Raw genomic sequence first — 22360 nt, forward strand, 5'->3', positions numbered from 1 at the left:
TCTCAAGTTGGCTCCCTTTTTATCAAAACCCTTGCTACATGGCCTGCATAACTGTAGTGAGACAGCACTGAAATAGAAATATGTGCACTCTCAAGATAAGATACTTATTAGAAAACTGAGGAAGTGGTTTTGTTCTGCCTGTGGACCAGACAAATAAACAGCTCTTCCCACTTCTGGACAGTCTTGACTTCCGAGCTACAGGATGAAGAGTGAAGAAAAACATTTCATGCGTGCTCTTGAAATGTGTTTATCAGACCTAGCAAGATCCAAGGAAAATAGCTGAGGGTTTCTGTCCATGCATTTAAGAACACCACAATATAAAAAAAAACCTGGTTGAAATAAGCACCTCATCAGTAACAGAAGACAGTTAATAACATAATGAAAAAGCAACTCTGCTGCCAATGGAGGGGAGCTGAACACTGGTTAAAGCTTCTGCCTCTGTAACGCTGGGTTTCTATAATGCCAATATGGAGAGGGAGGAGAGACAAGCAAGGAAGTTCATCAATAAAATCCTGATGATGAAACATTAATTCACCTTGGAATTTCTTATTCTCTGCAAAGTATCCCAGGCCAAACTTTCCACCTGACACTCCTTTCTCCCAGTCATTAAACAACTTACCTTGGAAAACGGGACCTCAAAGATTAACCTGAACTAATCATAGGACACAAGCATCTTTCTTAAACTAATTTGTCCAAGTGTAATTATCTTCAAGTTAGAGCTTTTAATGTCTCAACCTCTGTGTCTCAGCCACCCTCTCAAACCATAAAAACATCTCATAAGATCTGCACACCTGATTGGCCAAGGCCCCTAAATTTAGATGCAAACTTCTAAAATAAATTCATGACATGACCATAAATGACCAGCAACCAAAAGCTCCTACTGATGACTGTGACCCCTTACCACCCAGAGTCTCACTTAGATCCCTAGCAGTGTATCCGAATATCCATCTCAAAATGCTACCATCTGAAAAAAGATGATCTAAGCCCACCAATTCATGTTAATATCAACAGAGAAGAATCAGGATGCAAATGGAGAGGGAAGGAGGTTGCACGGCTGCAATAAACAGCACAGGACTGCGCACCATTCTGGCTCATTCTAATCATGGGCAAGAGCAACCCCAGTCACCTCTTCTGCCTTCCCTACACCCAACAAATTCCTGCTGAAAAACAGTTTTAACTTCAAAGTGAAGCACACCTTTCACTTCAGACTCCTATAAATCCACGCATATGAACACCACACCACAAAGACCCCCTCAAAGTATAAACTATAAGCAGCGATAAAACAGATTTCACAACCTGCATTGCTGTTGTCATTTCAAGTGGCTCTTACCTCATACTGACCTCTGAAACAGACACACAAACTTACTCAATGTCTCCCCTCAGTTACATATACTCACTACAGTTCTTTTCCTTGCATTACAACCTTTCAGTCCACCATCCCATTCTCCTGTGTTAACTAACGTATGTGTATATACATATAGCCACAAAGATTTTTGTATGCACAAGTAACCATATTATTGTTTCTCTGACTGGTCTTTGAAAAAGAGATTACTATACCCTAATTGCTGAACATTCAGTAAAAGGAGAAACAGTTCTGCAAGAGAACAAAGTTAGGAGAGAGATAAACCCTCTAATTCAGAATTTTACATTCCTGTATTTTTCAGGCAACATATATCCCCTACACAATTCCAGCAAGATATCATTACATTCACTTAAGTAATATATGAAACAGATGTACAAACCTCAAGTTTTATTAAACATTATTTAGATTTTTACAGAAAGACATAATACTTGCTATAGTTTCAGAAAATTAATAGAAACTACCTGCATTTATTTTAATGACATTTTATGGTGTCATTTAGGATGTATTATTCTATACTACTGAAAGAAAAGCCAAGGCAGAAAATCAAAGGGGGAAAAGAGAGACATGCACAGCAAGCATAAATTTTGGTCTTGCACTAAGCTCTGCTGTCTCCCCAGGTAGTCTGGAGTCACCCAGCGCACTCCACACGATGCCCACTAAGTCCAGAATGGCTGATCCCAACTGAATCAAGAAAGGAACAGGCCAGGAAAAGCTGCAACATGTTTCACACTCAGATTAGTAAATCAGCTGTACCAACTTAGCTGTTACGCAGTTACTGTGAACGTTTCATAGCACAATCTGTCACTGAACAATTAAAATGTTACTTCATGCCTGTGCCAGAACTACAAGCACAGTGCCTTGGACACTCTGTCTTCTTACTGCTTTGAAGTACTGGAGCCTTCCCCCTTCTCAATCCCACGTGCAAATTGCAGAGCTTCACAGATATTCCTGGGGCCTGATACACCTGAAAAAAAGCACAGACCTGGACGCTTGCAGTGTCAGATCAAATCCAATACACTTGCAGGTGTGATTTCCATAGAATAGTGCAAGATTAATGCATTTCCCGAGGAAATATAAATCAAAGTATGCCCTGTAGAGAAGCTGACTCACACCCAGCAAGACAAGGAGGACACTCCCAACGCATTTGGTCCCCAGCCCCAGTCTAGTGCCACTCTAAAAACCCTACAATACTAGTTTACATTTCATCTGTTCTTTTATGTGGTGATTTCCACGTGTTAAAAGGTTCTCCTTGACAGCCTCATCAGTCACCCTTTGATTCTGACAATTCCCTCAAGTGGCTCTTTAACAAGATCGGACTCCAAGGCACCTTCAATTACCATCCTGTTTCAGGCTCTGATCTGGACATGCAGTACTCGTGGCAGTTCAGAGCCTGAAGCTGCTAAACTTCAGCTCCTGCTGCTGTGTGTTGTTCAGCAAATCAGTTAATTCAATGGATCATTACACTACTACATAGCTACTTTCCAAAGACTGCACAAATTAATTGCTCAGTGCCTTCCAGAGCGCCTGCTAGAGCTCTTTACTGCCATAAACTTAACAATAAACTTTTGATCCTCGACATCTCTACTGATCTCCATTAAAATAACCTGGCAGTAGTGATCACATTTAGTCACACACTTACAGGTATGAATTGCTGTTACCTTTCCTTCAGTGACACTTAGAGGCAGATGGTAAAACAGAACTTGGATTCCACCAGAGTAGGTATTGTGCAAGATGAGCAGAAGACAAGACATAAGGTAAGCACAGGTAGAGAACAACGTGAACAGAACTGCAAATATTACATGGTTGTACACAACACCACTGTGCTCCTCACACAACACCACTGTCCTTCCTTCCAGAAGGAGAGAAGAAACCAGCACTGCTACTCAAAGGGAGAAGTTCTGCCTCTGTCCACCCCTGTCCTCACACAACACCCACCTCTGGTCGGGAGCACAACCATTCAGCACCCAAACAGGGTTAGGGAACGAACCCTGCTTAAAAACAGCTGATGCCAACAGCAGAACACTTTATGTTAGGTGGAAGTGCCCATGTAAGTTCACGGAAGGAAGGCATGTTTGCGCTGATCAGCTTCAGGCAAGTCAGGTAGTTCAACTGCGACTGGCATTATGGACTACAGAGTCTTTAAGATAAGGCTCCTGATGCAAAGTCCAAAGTCCCCAGGACTCTCTCGGTGTCTGTAGCCACAAACGATGCTTGGATCGGAGCTCAGAGTTATATACTCAATGAATAAGAAAAAGCCTACAGAGAGATTCAAAGGAGGCTTACAGAGTCAGAAATCAGGCCATGAACACTATTTACTTCAGCAGGTATTTTCAGTAAGTCTCAAGAAGGCTAAAGGGAAACTACTGGCAATGTTTCGGAGAGGAAAATAAGGGACTCTGATCACCTAAGTGCTGTGGACCAGGACATGGGGTGGGCATTCTCTCTATGAATATATTAGCATTTTCATGTGTGTAAATATATAGCAACATTTTGCACTTAAGAACCAGTTTTCAGAATCCATATTTTTTTTCAACAATTTGCATTACAAAATATTCCAAAGAAGGTTTCATTTGGAAAGGCAGAAACTGTCCTCTGCAACATAGCCTATATGCAAAAGAGCTCCCTGTGAATGAAGAAAGCCTTTAGTATCCTTTTGCAAATGTACTTCATGGTGGTTAGCGAGAACAAAGGCTTTGTTCTCACTTTTGCAAAATTAAAGATTAACTATACAAGGTGTGTCTTAGCAGCCTGTTTTATTCAGAGCAGCAATGAAACGCAGATCTTGTGCAACTAGAAGGAACAAGGTGAGGCTGCTCTCAGGGAAAGACAAAGTCACATGAAAGCAGAAATCTCCTGCAGCATGACAGTACCGATGTGGCATGGAAAGTAATTCAGCTCATACAAACAGCGAAATTGAGTGAGACATTCAGTGGCCCAGGGAAGTCATTACAGGTAAACCACAAAATTATCTGAAAACTCAGTTACAAGGACGGAACATGAGAAATGGCGCAGTGCATCTTGAGAAAGCAAACATGACTACCTTTCCAAGGGGTCCTCTGGGGATTTAGCTGTGTGCCTGATGTAAGCTTTAGAGAAGTGAACATTTTAAACCCACAGATTTTTAAGTAATCATGTCACACAGAGCTGTCGTGTACAGTAACAACAAATTACCATTAAATTAATAACTTCTCCCTGGACTGCTTAGTAGAGCAACAACATGCAGCCCTTCCCAGTTTGAGCTCTGAATTCAAGGGCCCATACATCTCAAATGGCTATTGGTTTCATATTAAAAATTAAAAGGCACCTTCACAAAATGAGATAAAAATAGGGTAAAATTTACATATGTGTCCATAAAAGTTTACATTCTACTCCATGCAACAAGACAAAACAAGAATGTTGCCATGTAAAACTTTGACTTCGGGGAAAGCGTACTGGAGTACCTACATCTCGCACCCACTTTGATCAATCACATTAGGGGTACTCAGGTCTATGAAGTTCATTCCATCCCCATTTTGCTGGCTAGCCATGACAGGAAGTCTGGTCAGTGTAAGTTAGCATCAAACACTGCAGAACTGAGCTGCTAAAGGGAAGAAATTACTTGAGAACAGCTAAAGGCTACACACATTTATTTTTTTTATTTGACCACAGAAACCAAGCTCTAAATACTCAGCTGAAGACTTACACCAAGATCCCCTGGGTAACAACTGAAATACAGCAATTTCAAAACAGTAAAAAGGTGGATTTTAATGTTCCTTTGAACAGATACTCCGCAAAGAGCAAGAAGTGGATTCACTTTTGCAATGACATACCGGTTTTTAACAGTATCCAGAATACAGAAAGAAAATGACAGAATATGGACTTGAGGTTTTCAATGTGACTTAAGTTTACTTATTACTTTATGTCTGAAAAAGTAAGGAAATTCAGGCAGAAAGAAGTTCTGCTAGTAGTAAAAAAAAAAAAAAAAAAAAAAGTCACTACTAGAAACTAGCAAGGTCAACTCTAACATTCAAGCCAAAAGAAGCACTCATTTCACACTCCTCAGCAGAATATGTAGATACTCATCACTTCTCCCAGAAAGGTACAGATGCTGTAAATGTTTATAACATCTTCTCTAAAGGGAGAAAAAAATAAGTTTTCCACCACAGAGGAAGTTCACATTGGCAGTAACAATTCTACTAATTAAATGACTTAGCTATTTAACCTATGGAAAAACAAAAAATCCCCATTTATGTTTAAGAACGTAAGCCACTTGCATAAACAGCCTCTTAGGTATTAGTTTTTTAAGTTTCCCAAAGTATCTGACAGCCAAAAGGATGCACAGAACCAGGTCATTTTAGCAAAGATTTTAAAAGCAAAATTAGTGAAATTTAATTTCAGGGAAAACATGCTGCAGGAACAAATTCACAAAATACAACAATAAAGATTTAAAAAAAAAACAACCCTTGTTAGCTAGAACAGCAGCACCTGTTGCAACATACATAAGACTGCTTTACATTAAATTATACATACCTGCATTTCACCTCACCCTGTAAATCGTATATGGCCTGATCTGGTCCTATTATCTACATGACTGTATTACAGATGCACTGCTTCTCCAGTGAGTTTTGATCACTAAATATCCAGGTGCAACACTCTGCAGAAACTAGTGATTTCTGCTTGGCAATGTAAGACAATTTGAAAACACAAACACAGTGCAATCTTGCAGATCGAGAAAAAACAGAGCAGCTCCCACAGGTTCTAATTCTACATATAACCTGAATTTACTTAGTTCTTTGTTTCTATTCAATCCCTTTCTTAATATGCCTGTGAAACTTGAAAATTCAACTTGGTTTAATTTATTATTTTTTTAAATAATATTCTAGAGAACAAATTCTGTAAAATCTCCTCTTTTCAGCAGGAACAAAATCTCAAGTGAACTTAATCTTTGATAATTCCTTTTCACAGGTTAGATGAAAGATCAGTAACACTAAATGAATTTGAGATGGCAAATGTATTTAAAAAAAGTCGGCCACAGTCATTTTGTTCTACAAACTCTGGAAAAATATTACAGAAAAAACAGGAGAAGAGAGACACTGTGAAATTAGCAGTCCATGTTAATCCTAAAATAAAATGTTATGCATTGTCAGTCATAGCTTTCTATTAAGAATGAAAAAAGGTATAAGATAGTCCTACAGCATTAATAAAGGTCTGGACTGAAGAAAAAAGAAATGGTTACTATACTTTATAATGAGGCATATCACTAGCATCAAGAGCCTCAATATAAGTAGCCTTTATTCCTGTGCTTCATAATTTTGCAATTACATTGACAAGAGGTCCGCATCTCTGCCATTCCCAAACACAGGTATTTCATCCTCTGAGAAACAGAGAGATTTCAGAATAAATTTATACTAACACATTTATTCCCTTTTCTCTTTCAACTTTACCTATACCCTAACCTCTTGGTCTACACACAGAAGGAGCACTTTAACAGCTGATATATTATATGACCTTTTCCTAAGCACAGCCATCCAATGCTTTAAACCTACTTTTTGTTGTGTGCTTGCACAACTAAATGGTCACTAGATTTTTTTTTCCTTGAGTATTTTGCAATAAATCAAGAACATCAAAAAAGATAGGTGATCTCTCTTTTCCAAAGATTAAGGGATTAAAATATGGTTTAAATCATCTGACAAAAGCAGGTCACCTCTTCACATGAAAAAAAAAAAATTCCTAGGTAATCAAAAACAGAGAAATCATCCTGTGTCCTCAACAGAATCTTCCTTGAAACGTGCATCCTTGTATTACAGAGAAACACACACTTGCACATTCAAGGAAGGCACCACAGATTTCTCGGAGCATAAATTTTCCTGGCTGTGAATCATCACTTAACACAAGGATTCATGGAAGAGTATGCAGAAACTCACAGAAACTTTCCAGTGACTAATCAAACTCCAGTCACCACAAACTTTCGCTTAATAATTATCCTTAAAGCACTTTGCATCTGATAAAGAATGAAATGTCCATTATGGATCAGCTTCCTGGAGATTTACGCCTTGCCACCTACTTGCTCTACAAGCTGAAATACCATAACCTCTTCAGGCCTCGATTTATTTATGTGCATATACATGTGTATACCGTAATACAAGGAAATTTAGGAGGCCTTATTTAGTAGTACTGAAATGTACTTTCAGTCAGCAAACCCCAGGTGCCAGTCGCGCAGACATGTCTCTTAGCAGAGTAGTGACAAGCACTTCTGACTCTCAGTCACCCTTTCCTTCCCCTCTGCTTTTCACTGCTGCCCCGTAGTTCCCTCCACCACTATCCCAGCTATGACAGTACACTTGTTTGTGGGCCATTTGGTATCCTAGCAAAGAAACAGCGCAGCAGAGTAGCTGACGTGGAGGCAGAAGCGACCCCCAGATACCATGAGGATTGTAAGACACACATCCATTGCGTGGCCAGCTTATGACAGTTTTAAGCAGGGAGAAACAACACAGGGTATGTGTGACCCAAGGGCCACCACGCGGACCCACGCACAGTTGTAAAGGGTAAACATGCAATAAAAACACACAGCAGAAGCATAAGGAAGTGACCCGCTGAGCAACACACTGCAATAAATCATGCTACTAAGTCACAGCTTCACAGTCATGTATCTAGTATGCATAAATTAGTTTCTGCAAGAAAAGGGCCTATTACAAATTAAACAAGCAAATTCCTTCTGTACAAGGAAACTGAAGTTTCCTTCTCTTATGTGTTGGTAAAGAAAAAGTTAGTTTAGCACTACTATAGTTATCAAGATCTGTAGTTCTTAAATTGCCAACCCACAAATGTACAATGGTCAATAAAACCTATGGGTAAATGATCCATAGCCAGGTCATACTAGGTCCCACTTGCACAAGGTATCACTGGATGAAAAACACATTACACACACACACACACGCTTTCCCCTGCTACATAAAGTTGCCAGGCAGCTTCTAAGCCAGGCTGTGCTACAGCAAGGAAAAGTGGTGGGGGAAGACTGTGCTCCACCCTAGCCTTCCAAGAGATTTGCTTATTTTTCCTGGCAATAGTATCTGATACCAGCTGCATATCTAGTGCCATGGGTTTTAGACCCATGGTCCTGCAAAAAGTGCTCCTTTATTTCTGTGCTGTCTTTTACACTCCAAATTCCTCTCAAAGTTCCAGTTACATTTTTACATTTACAGTGCTTTGCAACAGAACTCACATACTTAAACCAACTGTATAGATGAAAGAAACAAAGCACAAAAAACCCACAGTGCCTCAGACTTAGGAAGCTGGTGTTACTATGCTTTTTATATATTCAGTGGCCAGAGCAAGAGACTCCAGCAGGCAGTAATTCGGAGCAGGAACTAAACTTCACTCTGGAAGAGCCTTTCATTCTCTCAACTGACTATCTGGGCAGACAGGTGAGACCAGCCTTGTAAGTTATCAGCTTAATATCACTTCAAAGTTATTTCACGCACAGTCAGAAATACCATTCCTATTTATAACCCTCATTGCCCAAGACCCCACGCATTCTGCATCAGAGTCACTAACCATTCGCCAGGTCAGCTTATCCATGGGGCAGTACCATTGCAATGCTCACCAAAACTTACTTCTTATCCAAGAAATGGAGCAAATTTCTCCTGATGAAATCAGTGACAGGGGCTCCACTGCAACCGTAGTGTGCATACCAAGAAATATAAATGGGGAAGGGGGGAGGGAACACCACAATGGCTTCAAAGCATGGCTGATCTGATGAAGTATTAATACCACATTGCAACATACAAAGCATATGGGAGGGGGGAACAAATCACAACTCCTCAAGGGAAAAACATTTGTCCTCAGAAGTTAAACTAATCTTTTGGCACTGATGACCTAAGTAACTTAGGATCAACAGTGCTGAGATTCTGAGGCCCACAAGCAGTCCCATAGCCCACCTAGCAAACTTTAGGTTATCTTTAACAGCTTAAAATGAGGACGATGCAGAATACAGAGAAATGCCATTAATAAATAAGAAGCAGAAGAAAAAGCTCCGACATTTTGTAGCCAGCGTCTACAAGTATTTCCCTCGGATGCTCTTAGAGCTATTAGGGCATCTAAAATGTCTCTATGTATAGAACAATAGCAAGATGACTAAAAGAAGCCCAAGCATGGGTGAACACAGTCACATCTAGCTCAGACCTGCTTCCTTCAGCTATTTGCATAGCTCTCTGCAGGAAGCACATGTTGCTGGCATTCATTTTAATACACTAATGGAACCCTGCATGCCAAACATCCTCAATAAAAACATTTCTCAAAGGTGCATTGCTCCCTTCTATCCATTCTTGTTTTGACAATGGGTTGTGTTGGACCCAGCTGATGTAGGAAAGGCATACGTAAGATATTCTACAGTCTTAGCAAGTGACTGAAAGAGCAGCAGCACTTAAAAACCTTCCTGACCTCCACTAAACCTGAAAAATACTCCAGGGCGGGCAGCCCCTCTCTTTCCATTGCTAATCTTTCTCCTTTCATCTAGAAGGAAACTTGAAGCTCCCACAAAATGGAAAACATGGATAAATTTTATTTAACTTTTCTTTAAAGGTGCTCTTTTACCAGTCTCTCCTAACTTTACAGGCAAAAAAGAAAGGAAAGGGACCCCACAGTCACTTAATCTTTATTTGGGCCTACAAAGCATTACATTTTACAACAGCAGAATCACAGTAAACCCAAGAAACGCAGATTGTACAAGAGGATCAGAGCTTCCTTACAAACAGCAAAATGTACTGTCTTCAGCAAGTCTGATTAGCTTGGACAAGTTCAACAGCTAGCGTGACCTCATGAAAACTGAAATGCCATCCAAGAACTCACTTGACTTAAACAACCGTCGCCTGCACAGCTCTACAGGAAAGAAAGACTGTTCATGCACAGGTTACCAACACCGTTAGGACAACTCAGGAAGGGTGTGAGCAGACACTGATGGGTTGTGCCTTCCTCTCTCTTGCAGGTGGGCAGGGAGGACTAGCAGTAGTAGAAGAGCTGGTACATAATGGTCTCTCTCTGATTTGTAAAGCTAGAACTTATCAGAAGCCAAAATAAAACCCTGTATTTGAAGGATTAAGAAATTGTGTAGCACCAGTCTCAGCACCGCACTAACTCCCAAGCTAAAAATGTGACCAAAAACCTCAGTTGCTCTGTTAAAGTGAGAGGACTTACTTGGTATGTATCAGCTTAAAATTTGGCCTTTTGTTCTACTGTTGAAATAGCACAACCTTCCCTAAAGGACACAACCAACCTGTATTCTTTCATTTCGAGGAAAATACGGAGGTTTTTCCCCAGTTCATTTTTGTTAGAAAATTCCTTTTGTGGCGACTCAAGTCTTTCAGAAGGTTGATATAAAATCTCTAGTATTTAGACATTGTGTGTTCTGAGCCACACAATGAAGACAGAGACTGTTTAAACCAGATTTCCCAGCCTTTGTATATCCTCACTTCTTACCACACCAAAGGCCTGGGTCTAGAAAGAGCTTTCTAAAGAAAGGTATTACCATTTTACTTACTCATCCAGAGAAAAACATCTGCACTGAGCAGGAAACAGCCATAATTTCAGCAACTCTTTTGCTCTATTCTAAACAGAAATGCTGACAGGTTTTTAATGAAACAGACCTTTTCAAGAGTAATGCAATTTAAAATACACAGTACTGCCACATTTGGGGCCATGGGGTTGTCTAAACATTTATCTCAGTATAGCTAATCCTACATCTCCCTTGCACAGGTCAATTCATTCCAGAATAAGAGTAGCTGCTTTTTTGTTATTTTAAGGCTTAACTTAAATCAATTCCAAAATAATATTAACCAAACTTGAAAAAAGCTCTTGTAATAATTATGAACAACTCTGGCTTAGAGGAATCTGAGCGTCCTTCACACATTTACAGTTCACCAGCAAGAAAGTCAGCACCAGAACATCCAAAATTCCCAACACTAGGGCAGTTAGAGAGAGAAAAAGACCTTTTTTTCCTTAATTTCCAAAGAAGGAGTATTAAAATAAAGTATAACAGTTGGTCTCCATCTTCTCTATTAGCAGCCTACTTTTGTGTTCGAAAGCTTAAGAACTCTCCTCACTATCTGATTTAGAAACACAAACCCCATAGGACATGCAAACATTCAGTTTTCTGCCTTCTGTAAAGAGCAGCTGCCAAACTTGAGTTAAAATGGCACACACATGACAGGAAGCCATCTTAACTTTCCCACCCATACTGAATATTAATTCTTATTGGACTGTAGCACATGCAAATGGCAACCATTAAGATCGCATCACAAATATTATTTCTTGTACAGCCCAAGCATATTAAACAATATAATACTTGAGATTATAATTCTATGCCCTCAGCCACTAAAAAAAAAACCAAACAAAAAAAACACCTACCCAAAAATGTGGGGTTTGTTTTTCACAAAGTCAACATAATTCATCAGTGAATACTTGGGGTCATTCATATATACATTTATATATACAAGCCAAAACAACTTTTCTCCTGCCACAAAGTTGGTACCATCTCCTCAGTACAGCTCCAGAGAAATAAAAATGTTAATTCCCCCGTCATCGGTATTCAAGAAGCCCATCCATTCAATTATCAAATATGAAAGCTTCAAATCCATAATTTTTCCACTTTTCAAGCAAAAGAAAGCCTGAGTCTTAGTCAAAAGAAGTAATAGCAACATTTAACTAACTAAACAAATAAAATATTTCCTTCCTCTTCAGCAAAAACACTGTCAGCAAGTTAAAGCTGCAGTGACTTTCATTTCAAGTAGATCAGATACAGTTCACTGCAAACTGTAACAACTGTTCACATCATATTTTGAAACAATGCCTGCAAAATACATCCTGGTTTTGGGCAGATTCGTTGCTTTTTAAGACAACAAAACATTATTTTGCGTATTTGTGCTTTAGAGTATGACGTATTCTCAGACCTGAAGTTTCCATCATTATAAAGGTCACCTAAATGTTGCTCAGTTAAAAAACCTGCTGCAGTACTACAGTTTTCGGGGAGAGAAGCAGATGGCCTTTGGCTAAGTCACAGGTCTGTAGCTATATTCCCTGTTGTAGTAATGAGTGCCTGTGTAACTGGAAGCAAGTCATTACCCTGCTGGATTATCCAGGTGTAGGAGTCAAATTACAATATTTGCCTTCTTTTAAAAGAAGTGTTAAAATCTATGCATAGAGTGATCTATTTAATTATCAGGATGTATTACCACAAACACACACCACCCCCAGGAAGCTTTGATAAAAGATTACAAGTCAAGCACTGAAAAAGTTGACCCCAAAATCTGGAATGCATAGTCTGCACAGCTTTAAATTCAGCCCCTCTGTGCAAATGGCTAAGATAAGTCTTCAACTACATGATCACATATTGTTTTTGCCAGGGGACTCTAACGGCTTGCTCACCCACTAAGTGGTCATTTTCTGTTTTGGTTTAATCTTACTGCTCTGTGCATAACCCCAGGCTTTATTTGCTAAGCATATTCAAGCCATGCACTCATAACTGAATTATTCATCTCCTCTCAGGATTTTTTTTTTTTTGGCACACCTCAGTTTGGGATCTGGGCATATCAGAACCAGTAATGTATTTGCATTCACACGCATCATTATCAGAAGGGATAATTACCCTCATTTTCCACATGAGAAACTGGGGCACTGCAAGATTATGATCCAAAGTAGCCATTAAATAGGGTGCCCAGACCTGTTTCCTTTTTCCCAGAACACTGCATATGACCATATTTTCACCACCAACGATAAAAACATCCTCCAGACAATTGGCCTTTCATTCCACTACATTATATTTCCAGTTGCAGGTCCAGTCTGCACAAGGAATGAGACAGGAATCAATGGAAACAGTAGCAGAGACTTAATACTTCTAAGTAAGGAACATGAAGGGAAGCTGCACAGACAATTCAAAAATCATGCAACTTCTCAGTGCCTGTCTTTGCAACCTTACAGATCAATGCATTTTTAACTTACCGTGTATTTATAAAAAAAAACAACTTCCAAAAATCCACAACTCAATGGACAAACTCCATTCTCCTCCTTCCTGGTTTCTCTCATATTAGTGCGTACTCTCATCCAGGAAGAATACCAGGAGCATGGCTCCTGTCTGGTACACTACTGGAGTAACTGGTGCCAGTCACAGCCACTCTATGTATGGAGTAGCACTGAAACAGTATCAGGTAGATTTTTTTCCCCCCTGGAATTCACATACGTGTAGCCAAGCCTCCAAAACAGTAAGATGCTATAGGGAGAAACATCTGCTTTAGTCTCAATATCTATGGCTTTTTTTTTTCCCCCCCTCCCCTCTTTAATTATGCCTCAGTCTCTTTCTCACATCGATAAACCCTTTTTCTTCTCTGAGACCTTAACTTGTTTCTCACCAAAATCCCTGTCTCCACTGATTAAGTTCAGTTCTCACCTCTGTACATTCTCCATGCTGTATTTATTCTCTCACTCCAATATACCAGCTCTCCAAACTCCAACATCTTATCACAACTTCTTTTCCCAAATAGCCCCAGTTCCTCAACTGCAAGCTTCTCATATAAGCTGAGGCTGACCAATAAATGATTCCGGCAATTCAGGCAAACAATTCAATTCCTTTATTGAAGACAAACACCATTTAGCAGTTGCATAGTAAAATCATGCCCATAATAAATAAAGAGTTACCATATAGTCATATGCAAGCACTGTAATTACATTATACTAACAGGAGCTGTACAAGTCCCAAAAAGCACAGACTGAACTTGGTTGACATCAGCCAAGTTCAGTAAGAACTGAAGATTAGTCTCACTTTATTCTTCTACCATAGCTTTTACAGTCCTACGTAGCTTTACACTCCCTTTCTATTTCCCGACCTTGTTATAAATAGTGCGTTTTGTCAGTTCAGATATCAACTAAAGAGACAGTAGTAACTCAGGACCCTGAAACCACCTCTTATATCTCACAGCTTCATCCTCGTAAGTCATTGGTACTTTCCAATAATGGTCCTAAATAATGATTTCTATCCTGAAACAGGAAACTCCTTAAGACAACAGAAATTTGAATTCAGTTTCCTTGTATTTCGAGGTTTTTTCTTTTTGCAGAGAGAAGAGGTAAAGAATTACTACTTGCTTGAATTTACAAGGTATCTTGATGCTTAATGATGGAAAACAGTTGTCACTCAGTAACTCAATTCAGAGAACACAAGCACCATCATATTCAAAGCTGAAAACTTTGAGAACAGGGCTTAGGGTAAAAGCACATTAATCATATTTAAGTAGTGTTAGATACCTAAATAACAAGCTGCAGAAGATTCCTCACCTACAATGTAACAATTCAGAATATTCTCAGCAAATTACCAAACTCTTTTCAGCCAAAAAATTCATTAGGTTAACAAAGACTCATTAAATCAGTGTTTGACAATTACATCAATTTATTAGTAACTCCAAGTTCAGGTACACTTTGCAAATACTCACAGAAACCTTCAATCTTGTCAGCTGTCTTGCTCCATGCTACCTGCCTGGTTTCCATTATGACTTGAATAGTCCTCCTTTCTGGACTACTCTTCTTAAGACTGAATACGGTCATAACAGTTCCCAACTCCAAGGTCCTTTTGATCTGGCTTTTCTCATACTCCGGCAGCACTCCATAGTCTATACTCTTTCTGGGCATTTTTTTTTTTTTTTTTTAAATCAAACTTTTATGGTTTTCAGTGTCCTGAAAAGAAAAAGAAGAAAGAAAAGGGAGAAAAATCAATATTTCAAACAGTATTTTTATTTCTTTAAAAATCACATTTGCATAAGTTAAAGCTACCTAATAGGGACTCCTGCCCATTCAAATACAAGGCGGATACGTGGCTAACATTAAGAACATCCTTGCCGTTTTATCCTGAAATAAAGTACAAACAGTCTTCACAGAGGGCGGCACCAGTGACGCTTTGGTAGACGTGCTGCTGCAAAATCTATTAAAAATGAAAAGCTGGGTGGAGCAGCTACTGCATGCAATGAATTGTGATCTAAATTTCTCAGCAAGACCAATGCCTCTCTTCTAGCTGCACCATACCACTAACTGCTTCCTCAGTCTTCTAACACAGAAGTACATGGTGTTCCAGACCAAAAGAAAGTCAGCCAAGGTCTATTTAGCCCAAATACACAAAAATTATGTTAAGGGGCATAACTTCCTCTATGCTTTCATGCATGCACATCTTCAACTGCATGTGCACCCCCATCAAATGCAGTTTTACATCTCTAAAGTCTCAGCATTATGACAGAAAAAAAGCAGAAAAAAAAACCAAGAAAGATGACCTGGAAGAAAGACCAAATATAAGCATACCTGAGTAATAAGGACAGAAGAGCAAAACACAAAGAACGCAAACCATTGAAATGCCAGAGAAAATAATACTCGGGTCATAACAAAGAAAGCATTTAAGCCTAAATAAAACTAAAGAACACACCAGTAACACGAAAAAAAAAAGTGTTCAAACTAAAGCAGAACTACGTTAAAAACCTCTTCTAAAGGAACAATTATTTGGTATCTCTGTAGCATTTTCTGCCGCATTTTCTACACCCTCTCCTAACCAAAAAATAGCATAAATGCAATTATACTGCACAAATTGCTTTGACCATGGCAGTTTATTTCACTCACCAAGCCTCCAACTTTTTTGCCAGTATAACAGGCAACCAAGGAAGGATTACTTCCTGGAACAGTTACACAAGCAACTCTTGATTAAATAGCCAAAAATGGTACCTAGTACAGTTACGAATAGAATCCTTTTCTGTAATATCTAGCAGATTTTCTGTAGTAAGTATATCACATTTTACATTTGATGTGCATGTATAATTTCTAAGCATAACACACCACATATTCTGTCCAAATGCACTTTTACCAAAACAGCACCTCATAGCACTAAGAAATAAGAATGGACCACTGAAGCCTTCAAGTAGCAATACTGTTTTTTCCCCAGAAAATGGCAACTGCTACTGGTAGGTCCAAAGTAAGACAGACTTCCTCAAACAAAGTTCCAACCTTGACTGTATTTTATCTTGGTTTGATGACTTCAAGAGTCTTCTAAGACATCAAAAAATGTGTACTTTGACCCTACCAAATTCCTTTCAAGCATCAGATCTGCTTTTATTTATTTTACACAGAGTGAGATACCTTTGCTCACAGAGATTTTCTCTAACTGACATAGAGACAGAAGTAGCTCCTAACAGAGATCACCATTCCTACATGAATTTCTTTACTGTTTTAGGCTATTTGTAGAATCATGTTCCATAAAAACCTCAGGAGTTTTATGCAAACTGGAAGTTAAGCTTTTCATTCTTAAAACTGAGGATAATTTAATTTCTACTATTGTAAGCAATATCTGGAAATTCATTTCGTCCTAAGTATTGACAATCTAGATATCAACACGAGAAAAGAGATATTTGCAACAGATTTGAATCATACTCAAAATCTTTCTACTCTCCCAGGATTATTTTTTTTTCATATTCCCAATGCTATCTTCAGATAACCAAAATGCTGTCCCCATGGTGAACCGCAGCAGGTTTGTTCTTCTTCTTCTTGCCCTGTATTACTGTAGAAGTATCAGTTTGCTGCCCGAAGAGACCTCTGAAATCTGAGAAGCCTCACAGGCTCTGCAGCCAGTGTTGCTGTCATCTTGATATTACATCAGGAGGAGTGAAGAAGTGCTCATGATTGAAGCCTAGCAATCCAATGACAAGATAACACAAGAAATAATGACATCAGCTTGCGTAAACTCTTGCACTATATGAGAAATTAAACCAGCTAACTGTCTCTCTGAGAGCTGTACAGAAAGTGAGGGGAAAATATGAGTAAATACAAATACTGAAACAAATGTTGGCTATGTCTAAAAAGTCTCAGTTTATGCACCTTTAAAATTTCATGGCTGTGTTTCTCCTACACAGTCTACTTTCCCTCTACTCACATGTCAGGTGGCAAGTATTTTTGTGCATACACTTGGGACACATCCTGGCACAAAACAGGTAGAAGATGCGTACGCAGCAGCTCTCATAAATATTAGCAAGTTTCTGTGCTTTGGTCTCCCACACATCATTGCATCGAACAGCTAATTACAAGCCTGATTACTCCTCAGCAAGATCATTTACAAACAGTATGCCCTGGAACCTGCTCTTTCATCCATGCACAAAGAAGGAAGTGTATCATTTTCACACAAGTAGCAGGAGCTGCTGCCACACAGTTCCCAACCATCCCCCTTAACCACATCCCTGAGCAGGACAGGTTTAAAGAATCTCTGTGCACACACAGCCACCAGCCACGGCATCTCCTCTGGTTCTCTTCCTCTCTCCTCAGTCCACTACTCTCCATCACAAGCAGTTTCAGTTTCCGTGTTGATAGCTAATTCAACCATGCCACTTCTCGCTTCCCCTTCGTAACTTCTTCCAACCCTCCTCCCCCTCACCCCATGTCACTATCTCCTGACCTGCTCTTCACTAAAGAGCGCTCTTTTCTGCTCTCTCTCATTAATACCACAAAACTGTGTTTCAACATCATGTCACTAGCTGCTTTCAGTGCAATCTGTCTGACTTTGAAGATGTCCGGTGCAATCTTTCCAATCCCTTTTAAATTCTACCACTTCAAGAAACACTTATTTTTTTGTAAGCTAACAGAGAGGCGAACAACAATCCCTTTTTACCTGCAGGGTGGCCTCTTCTGCATTGCCCACAGTGAACCTGAAGTGCTCTCCAGCAAGAACCATGTCTCACTCCGTGTTTTGCAAAACGTTATACAGGTTATTTGGTATTTATTATCTATAAGCTTGTTACTGTAATAAGAAAATAGAGTACCCTTTCCTTATAATACTGAAAAAAATACGTATACCCCAATCCTACAACTGAGACGGAACAGACAACTTTTAAGGGTGCTAAGCGACAGCAGATTTTAGCCAGAATGTAACTGATCCTTTTTGACTCCCTGGAACTAATCAGATAATCATGGGCTTGCATCTAACAAGATAGCCATAGTCATCTTGTCTTGCTTCAATGACTTGTAAGAACAGAAGTTAAAGGAAGGGAAAATAAAAATTAAATTAAATTAAAATCTTTGTACAGTGTCTGGTTTTCTGACCAAAAAAAAGAAATCCCATCTTCTCACTTTGCTCTTTTCATTAAGAATTGTAATAAAACAAATATGCCGTGATTTGGAACAAGGTTTAACCACTTTAGTAACACTTCACTGCAATAAAAAAAAACTCAGCTTTTAAGTGACTGTAGTTTTTCAGGAGACTATAACAAAACACACATCTGCTCCGCCTTTTACAGTACAAGGTGTAGCTGTAAAATGAAACACGAGTTAGAACATCAAGAAAAGGAGTTGCTAAATATAGCTATTTAATAAAAGGCAATGCAGCAGGTTTTTTGAGAGATTAGGCCCTTAGTACAAAGGAACTGCCTCTCAGAGGTGGCTTCTTAAACAGCTTCCGCTGAATCTAATATACTGGACTTCCTCTTTTAAAGTAGCTCTTTCTTCCAAAAACAGAGCGAATGGTGGTTTTAGTCTAACTTAAATCCTAAGTCATAAGCCAAGTTTGTAACTTACTATGAAACAATACTGTAGCTGAGAATATCTACTTTGTCAGAAAAGGTGGAAAGAATATCATAATATTTGATCAATCTAACTGACCACTTCTATACTGTTTTGGCTACCTGCTCCAGTTTAAAAATAACGTCACAAAGAGCTTCCTAACAGTAAAACACATTAGACCTCCCAAAAGTACTAATGGAAGCCCTTGATATCAGACCTAACCTTTTAAATATTAAGAGTCTTCTTACACTCACCCACAGGTACCCCTCAGCTTTGTTACACCCATCACTGCACAACTATTTGAATCAACAATATTTCTACCCATTCATGCAGCAGAACTCCATAATGACCCTCATCACCCCATTATCTGGATACCTCTAAACCAGCAGGGTATAAACTACAACTTATGTGCAATAGAAACATCACTGTTCTTCTGCCGAAGAGTTATTGAAGCCTAAAGTAGGAAGGTCCAGCACCACTTACAAGGTTCAACAAGTGCGCTAATAATCACAGAAACAGATCATAAGCTCTAGTTTGGACACAGACACCAATACATGACTCTTGCCCTTTGACTGTGGGCACTACGGGAACTAAACTTGGATGGTGTCCTGTACCACATGCAGAATTCGGACCACTTGTTACTGTTTGTGTAAGAGTAGTTTTAATACTGTTTTTTATTGAAAAGCCTGACTGATTTGGACTAAAAAGTCAGAAAGACTCACTGTAAGTAACCAAGTGAACATGGACACAAAAAAAAAACCCCAAACAACCTACTTAATCTATCCCAAAACCTCTATATTTAGTTTTACTTCAGTACAGTACTTCAGAGTTTCAGAAACAAACCGTTCTTATTCAAAGATCCATCTACAACTCTTAACTCTCTTTGGTAAGAGAGTGGTAACACAAAGAAAGAGAGGAAAAACCGTAGTAAAGGCAAACTATAAACATACAGGCTAGCAAAGAACATCTCAGATAAGCACTGATGAATCCATGCTCTGTTATAACTTCACCCATATGACACAGCAGGTGCTTTCCAGGCACACAAGGTCAACCATGAAGTGCAATCCAAAGTTTTACGCTAGTCCTCAATTTCTACATTTTCCCATGTGCTCTGGGCACCGCAAAAGGGTGGTCGCATCCTCGGCCCCTAGCTTTGCCTTTGGATCCACTTCAGACGTCACCTCACCCCAGCAGGCGCTGCCTTGGCACAGCACCACCGGTACGGATATCCACCAGCGACGCCAGTTCAGTACCACAGCGCTAATAATTAACAACAAACAACGCACGGCTCGTTGCGCGGAGCTTTGCGACGCAGCTGCCGCCCTCAGAGGCGAAAAGCCGGGCAGGGGAACCGCAGCCAGGCGGTTGCCCACCTGCCACAACGGCCTGGCGGGGACTGAAGCCCTGGCCCCAAGCTGGGGCCCTCACCCCTGGGCCGGAGCGGGGCTGCTGTCAGGCCCACGCCGACCCTCCGACGGTTTCCCTCCTTCTTCTTCAGCGGGCTGGCCTGCGGCGGAGAACGGCCAGACCGCAAGGTGCGGGGCTGCGGGGTTCCCCTCAGGAAACCCCCACACTCCCTCCTCCGCTTCAGGCCAGGCGCCCTCCCTCGCACCCCACGCACCCCCGCCTGCTGCCCAGCCCTCTCGCACCGACGGCCCTCGCCTCCCCTCACGGGACCCTCCCGCTCGTCCACCGTCCCCGGGCGGGACGCGGCTGCCCCGCCCCAGCTCCCCTCGGCACCTGCTGCCCACGGGGGGGCCCGAGCAGAGCCGGTGGGGCGGAGAAGCGGCCGCTCCTCACCGCCGCGAAGCCCTCACCTGCGCAGGGGCGGGGAGCTACCTCCCGCGGCGGACGACGGCGCCGTGCCCGGTGCCCGGTGCCCCAACTACCCCGCGTCCCGCCGCGCCTCTCCGGGACTCCCACTTCTGCTTCTGCCGTAAGCGGGAAGGGGCGGGGTCACGTGACACCCCCCCTCCCGCGGCCACCCACTGGCGCGCGGGGCCGGGCGGGCCGGGGCGGCGGCGATGATGGCGCGCGCTCCCCCTCAGCCCGCCGCCGGTCGCCCCCTCAGCCGTGTCCCCCCCCCACACACACACACCAAACCCCCGGGGGCTCTGACCTTGCTCTGCCTCCCTGAGAGGGGAAGCCGGGCCGGGCCACGTCCTCGCCGCCGTCCGTCCAGTCTCCCCCCCGGGGCTGGTTCGAGGCGAGCTCCCTGCTGTCACTGTCCCCTCAGGGCCACGGGCGCGGCCACGTTCCCCCCCGCCCCGTCCCTCACAGCCTTCCCCAGAGGCGGGAAGGAGAGGGGCCGGGTCCCCCCCTCTCTCGCCAGGGCGGGCGGTTTGGCCGCTGCCCAGCCGTTTGAGGTTGATGCGTTCTCCTGCTCGTCTGAAGAGGAAATTTCACTCGTTCGGCTGAGAGCCGCCAAATTGAACGGTACCTTGAGGGAGAGAGTTCGGAAAAAAGGCTTTAAAACTTTTCTGTCACTGGAGTTAACGTTTTCAAGTTAACATTGACTCGCTTTGTGGGATCCACTACAGAGTGCGTTACATCACAACCACCTCAGCTTACGACTGGCAACACTAAAAATATTCCCCAGTGTGGGATTCAGAAGAGCAGTGATAGGACATGACATGCTGGTTTCAGGTCAAGCCCAGATACTGCCATGAAATTTGAGGTATCGGTCTTGTCCCAGAGCTGTTTGATAAAGCTGAGGAAAATCCCTACATCCATAGGCGGAATACCAAAGTCATCTCAGGGAAAAAGTCATGCCATTTCAGAAGACTACAAAACAAATGCCGAGAAACCAAAGCTAGGGGTGGGACAGTGTCTGCAAGGAACAGATTTCCCCATGCTGAGGAAGGTCTTGGCCACTTCTGCAAGGGCCTCTCCATTACAACAGCAGAACCCGTGTTCCAAATGCTGGTTCCGAAACACTGAGGCTAAGTCTGGTGGAGACAGCTCCTCCTTCCTGAGGGAGACATCTCCCCTCCTTCCAACACTGATAGCTGGCACAAAGGAGTGAGAAGGACATGTCTTTTAACAGACTAGAATCTAATCTGTTGAGAGGAAAAAAGTTTTCCATAATTTCAGTCGGCTTTATAAATGGTTGAACAGTAGTCAAACATTATTTTTTATTAATACTTTCACCCTTACACATGCAGAAACTACTGAAACAAAATGATACGTGGAATGGGGTAGCGACAAGAAATACTGCAACAAACACTAACAGCAATACTACCTAGATGCTTAGGTCAGAAAGAGAAGAAAATGTCCATTGTATCCAGCAAAAGTTGTAGGAGCAATTTGGGAAACTCTTCCCAAAAGCAAATTAACAAGCTTTTATCATAGTTAAAAGCATCAGAGGGTTTCAAATGAGTATGACTTACCAGGAACAGAACTGAAGAGTGCATTCAAAATACACCACCACAAAAGGAAAAAAAGCCTAAAACCCCA

General features: G+C 41.3%; 1 protein-coding gene across 1 annotated transcript in view; it reads right to left on the bottom strand.

The window, feature by feature from the left end:
* Positions 1-20857, bottom strand: part of PLCG2 (phospholipase C gamma 2) — a 67148-nt gene extending 46291 nt beyond the window's left edge. Inside the window, exons 1-2 of the mRNA XM_069793372.1 lie at positions 20722-20857; positions 14818-15058 (exon numbers count right to left, since the gene is read on the bottom strand). Coding sequence (XP_069649473.1) covers positions 14818-15013 — 196 coding nt within the window. The 5' untranslated portion in view covers positions 15014-15058; positions 20722-20857. The remainder of the gene's footprint in view (positions 1-14817; positions 15059-20721) is intronic.
* Positions 20858-22360: the final 1503 nt, after the last annotated feature.

Source organism: Haliaeetus albicilla, chromosome 10 (genome assembly GCF_947461875.1).
Source record: "Haliaeetus albicilla chromosome 10, bHalAlb1.1, whole genome shotgun sequence".
NCBI lineage: Eukaryota > Metazoa > Chordata > Aves > Accipitriformes > Accipitridae > Haliaeetus > Haliaeetus albicilla.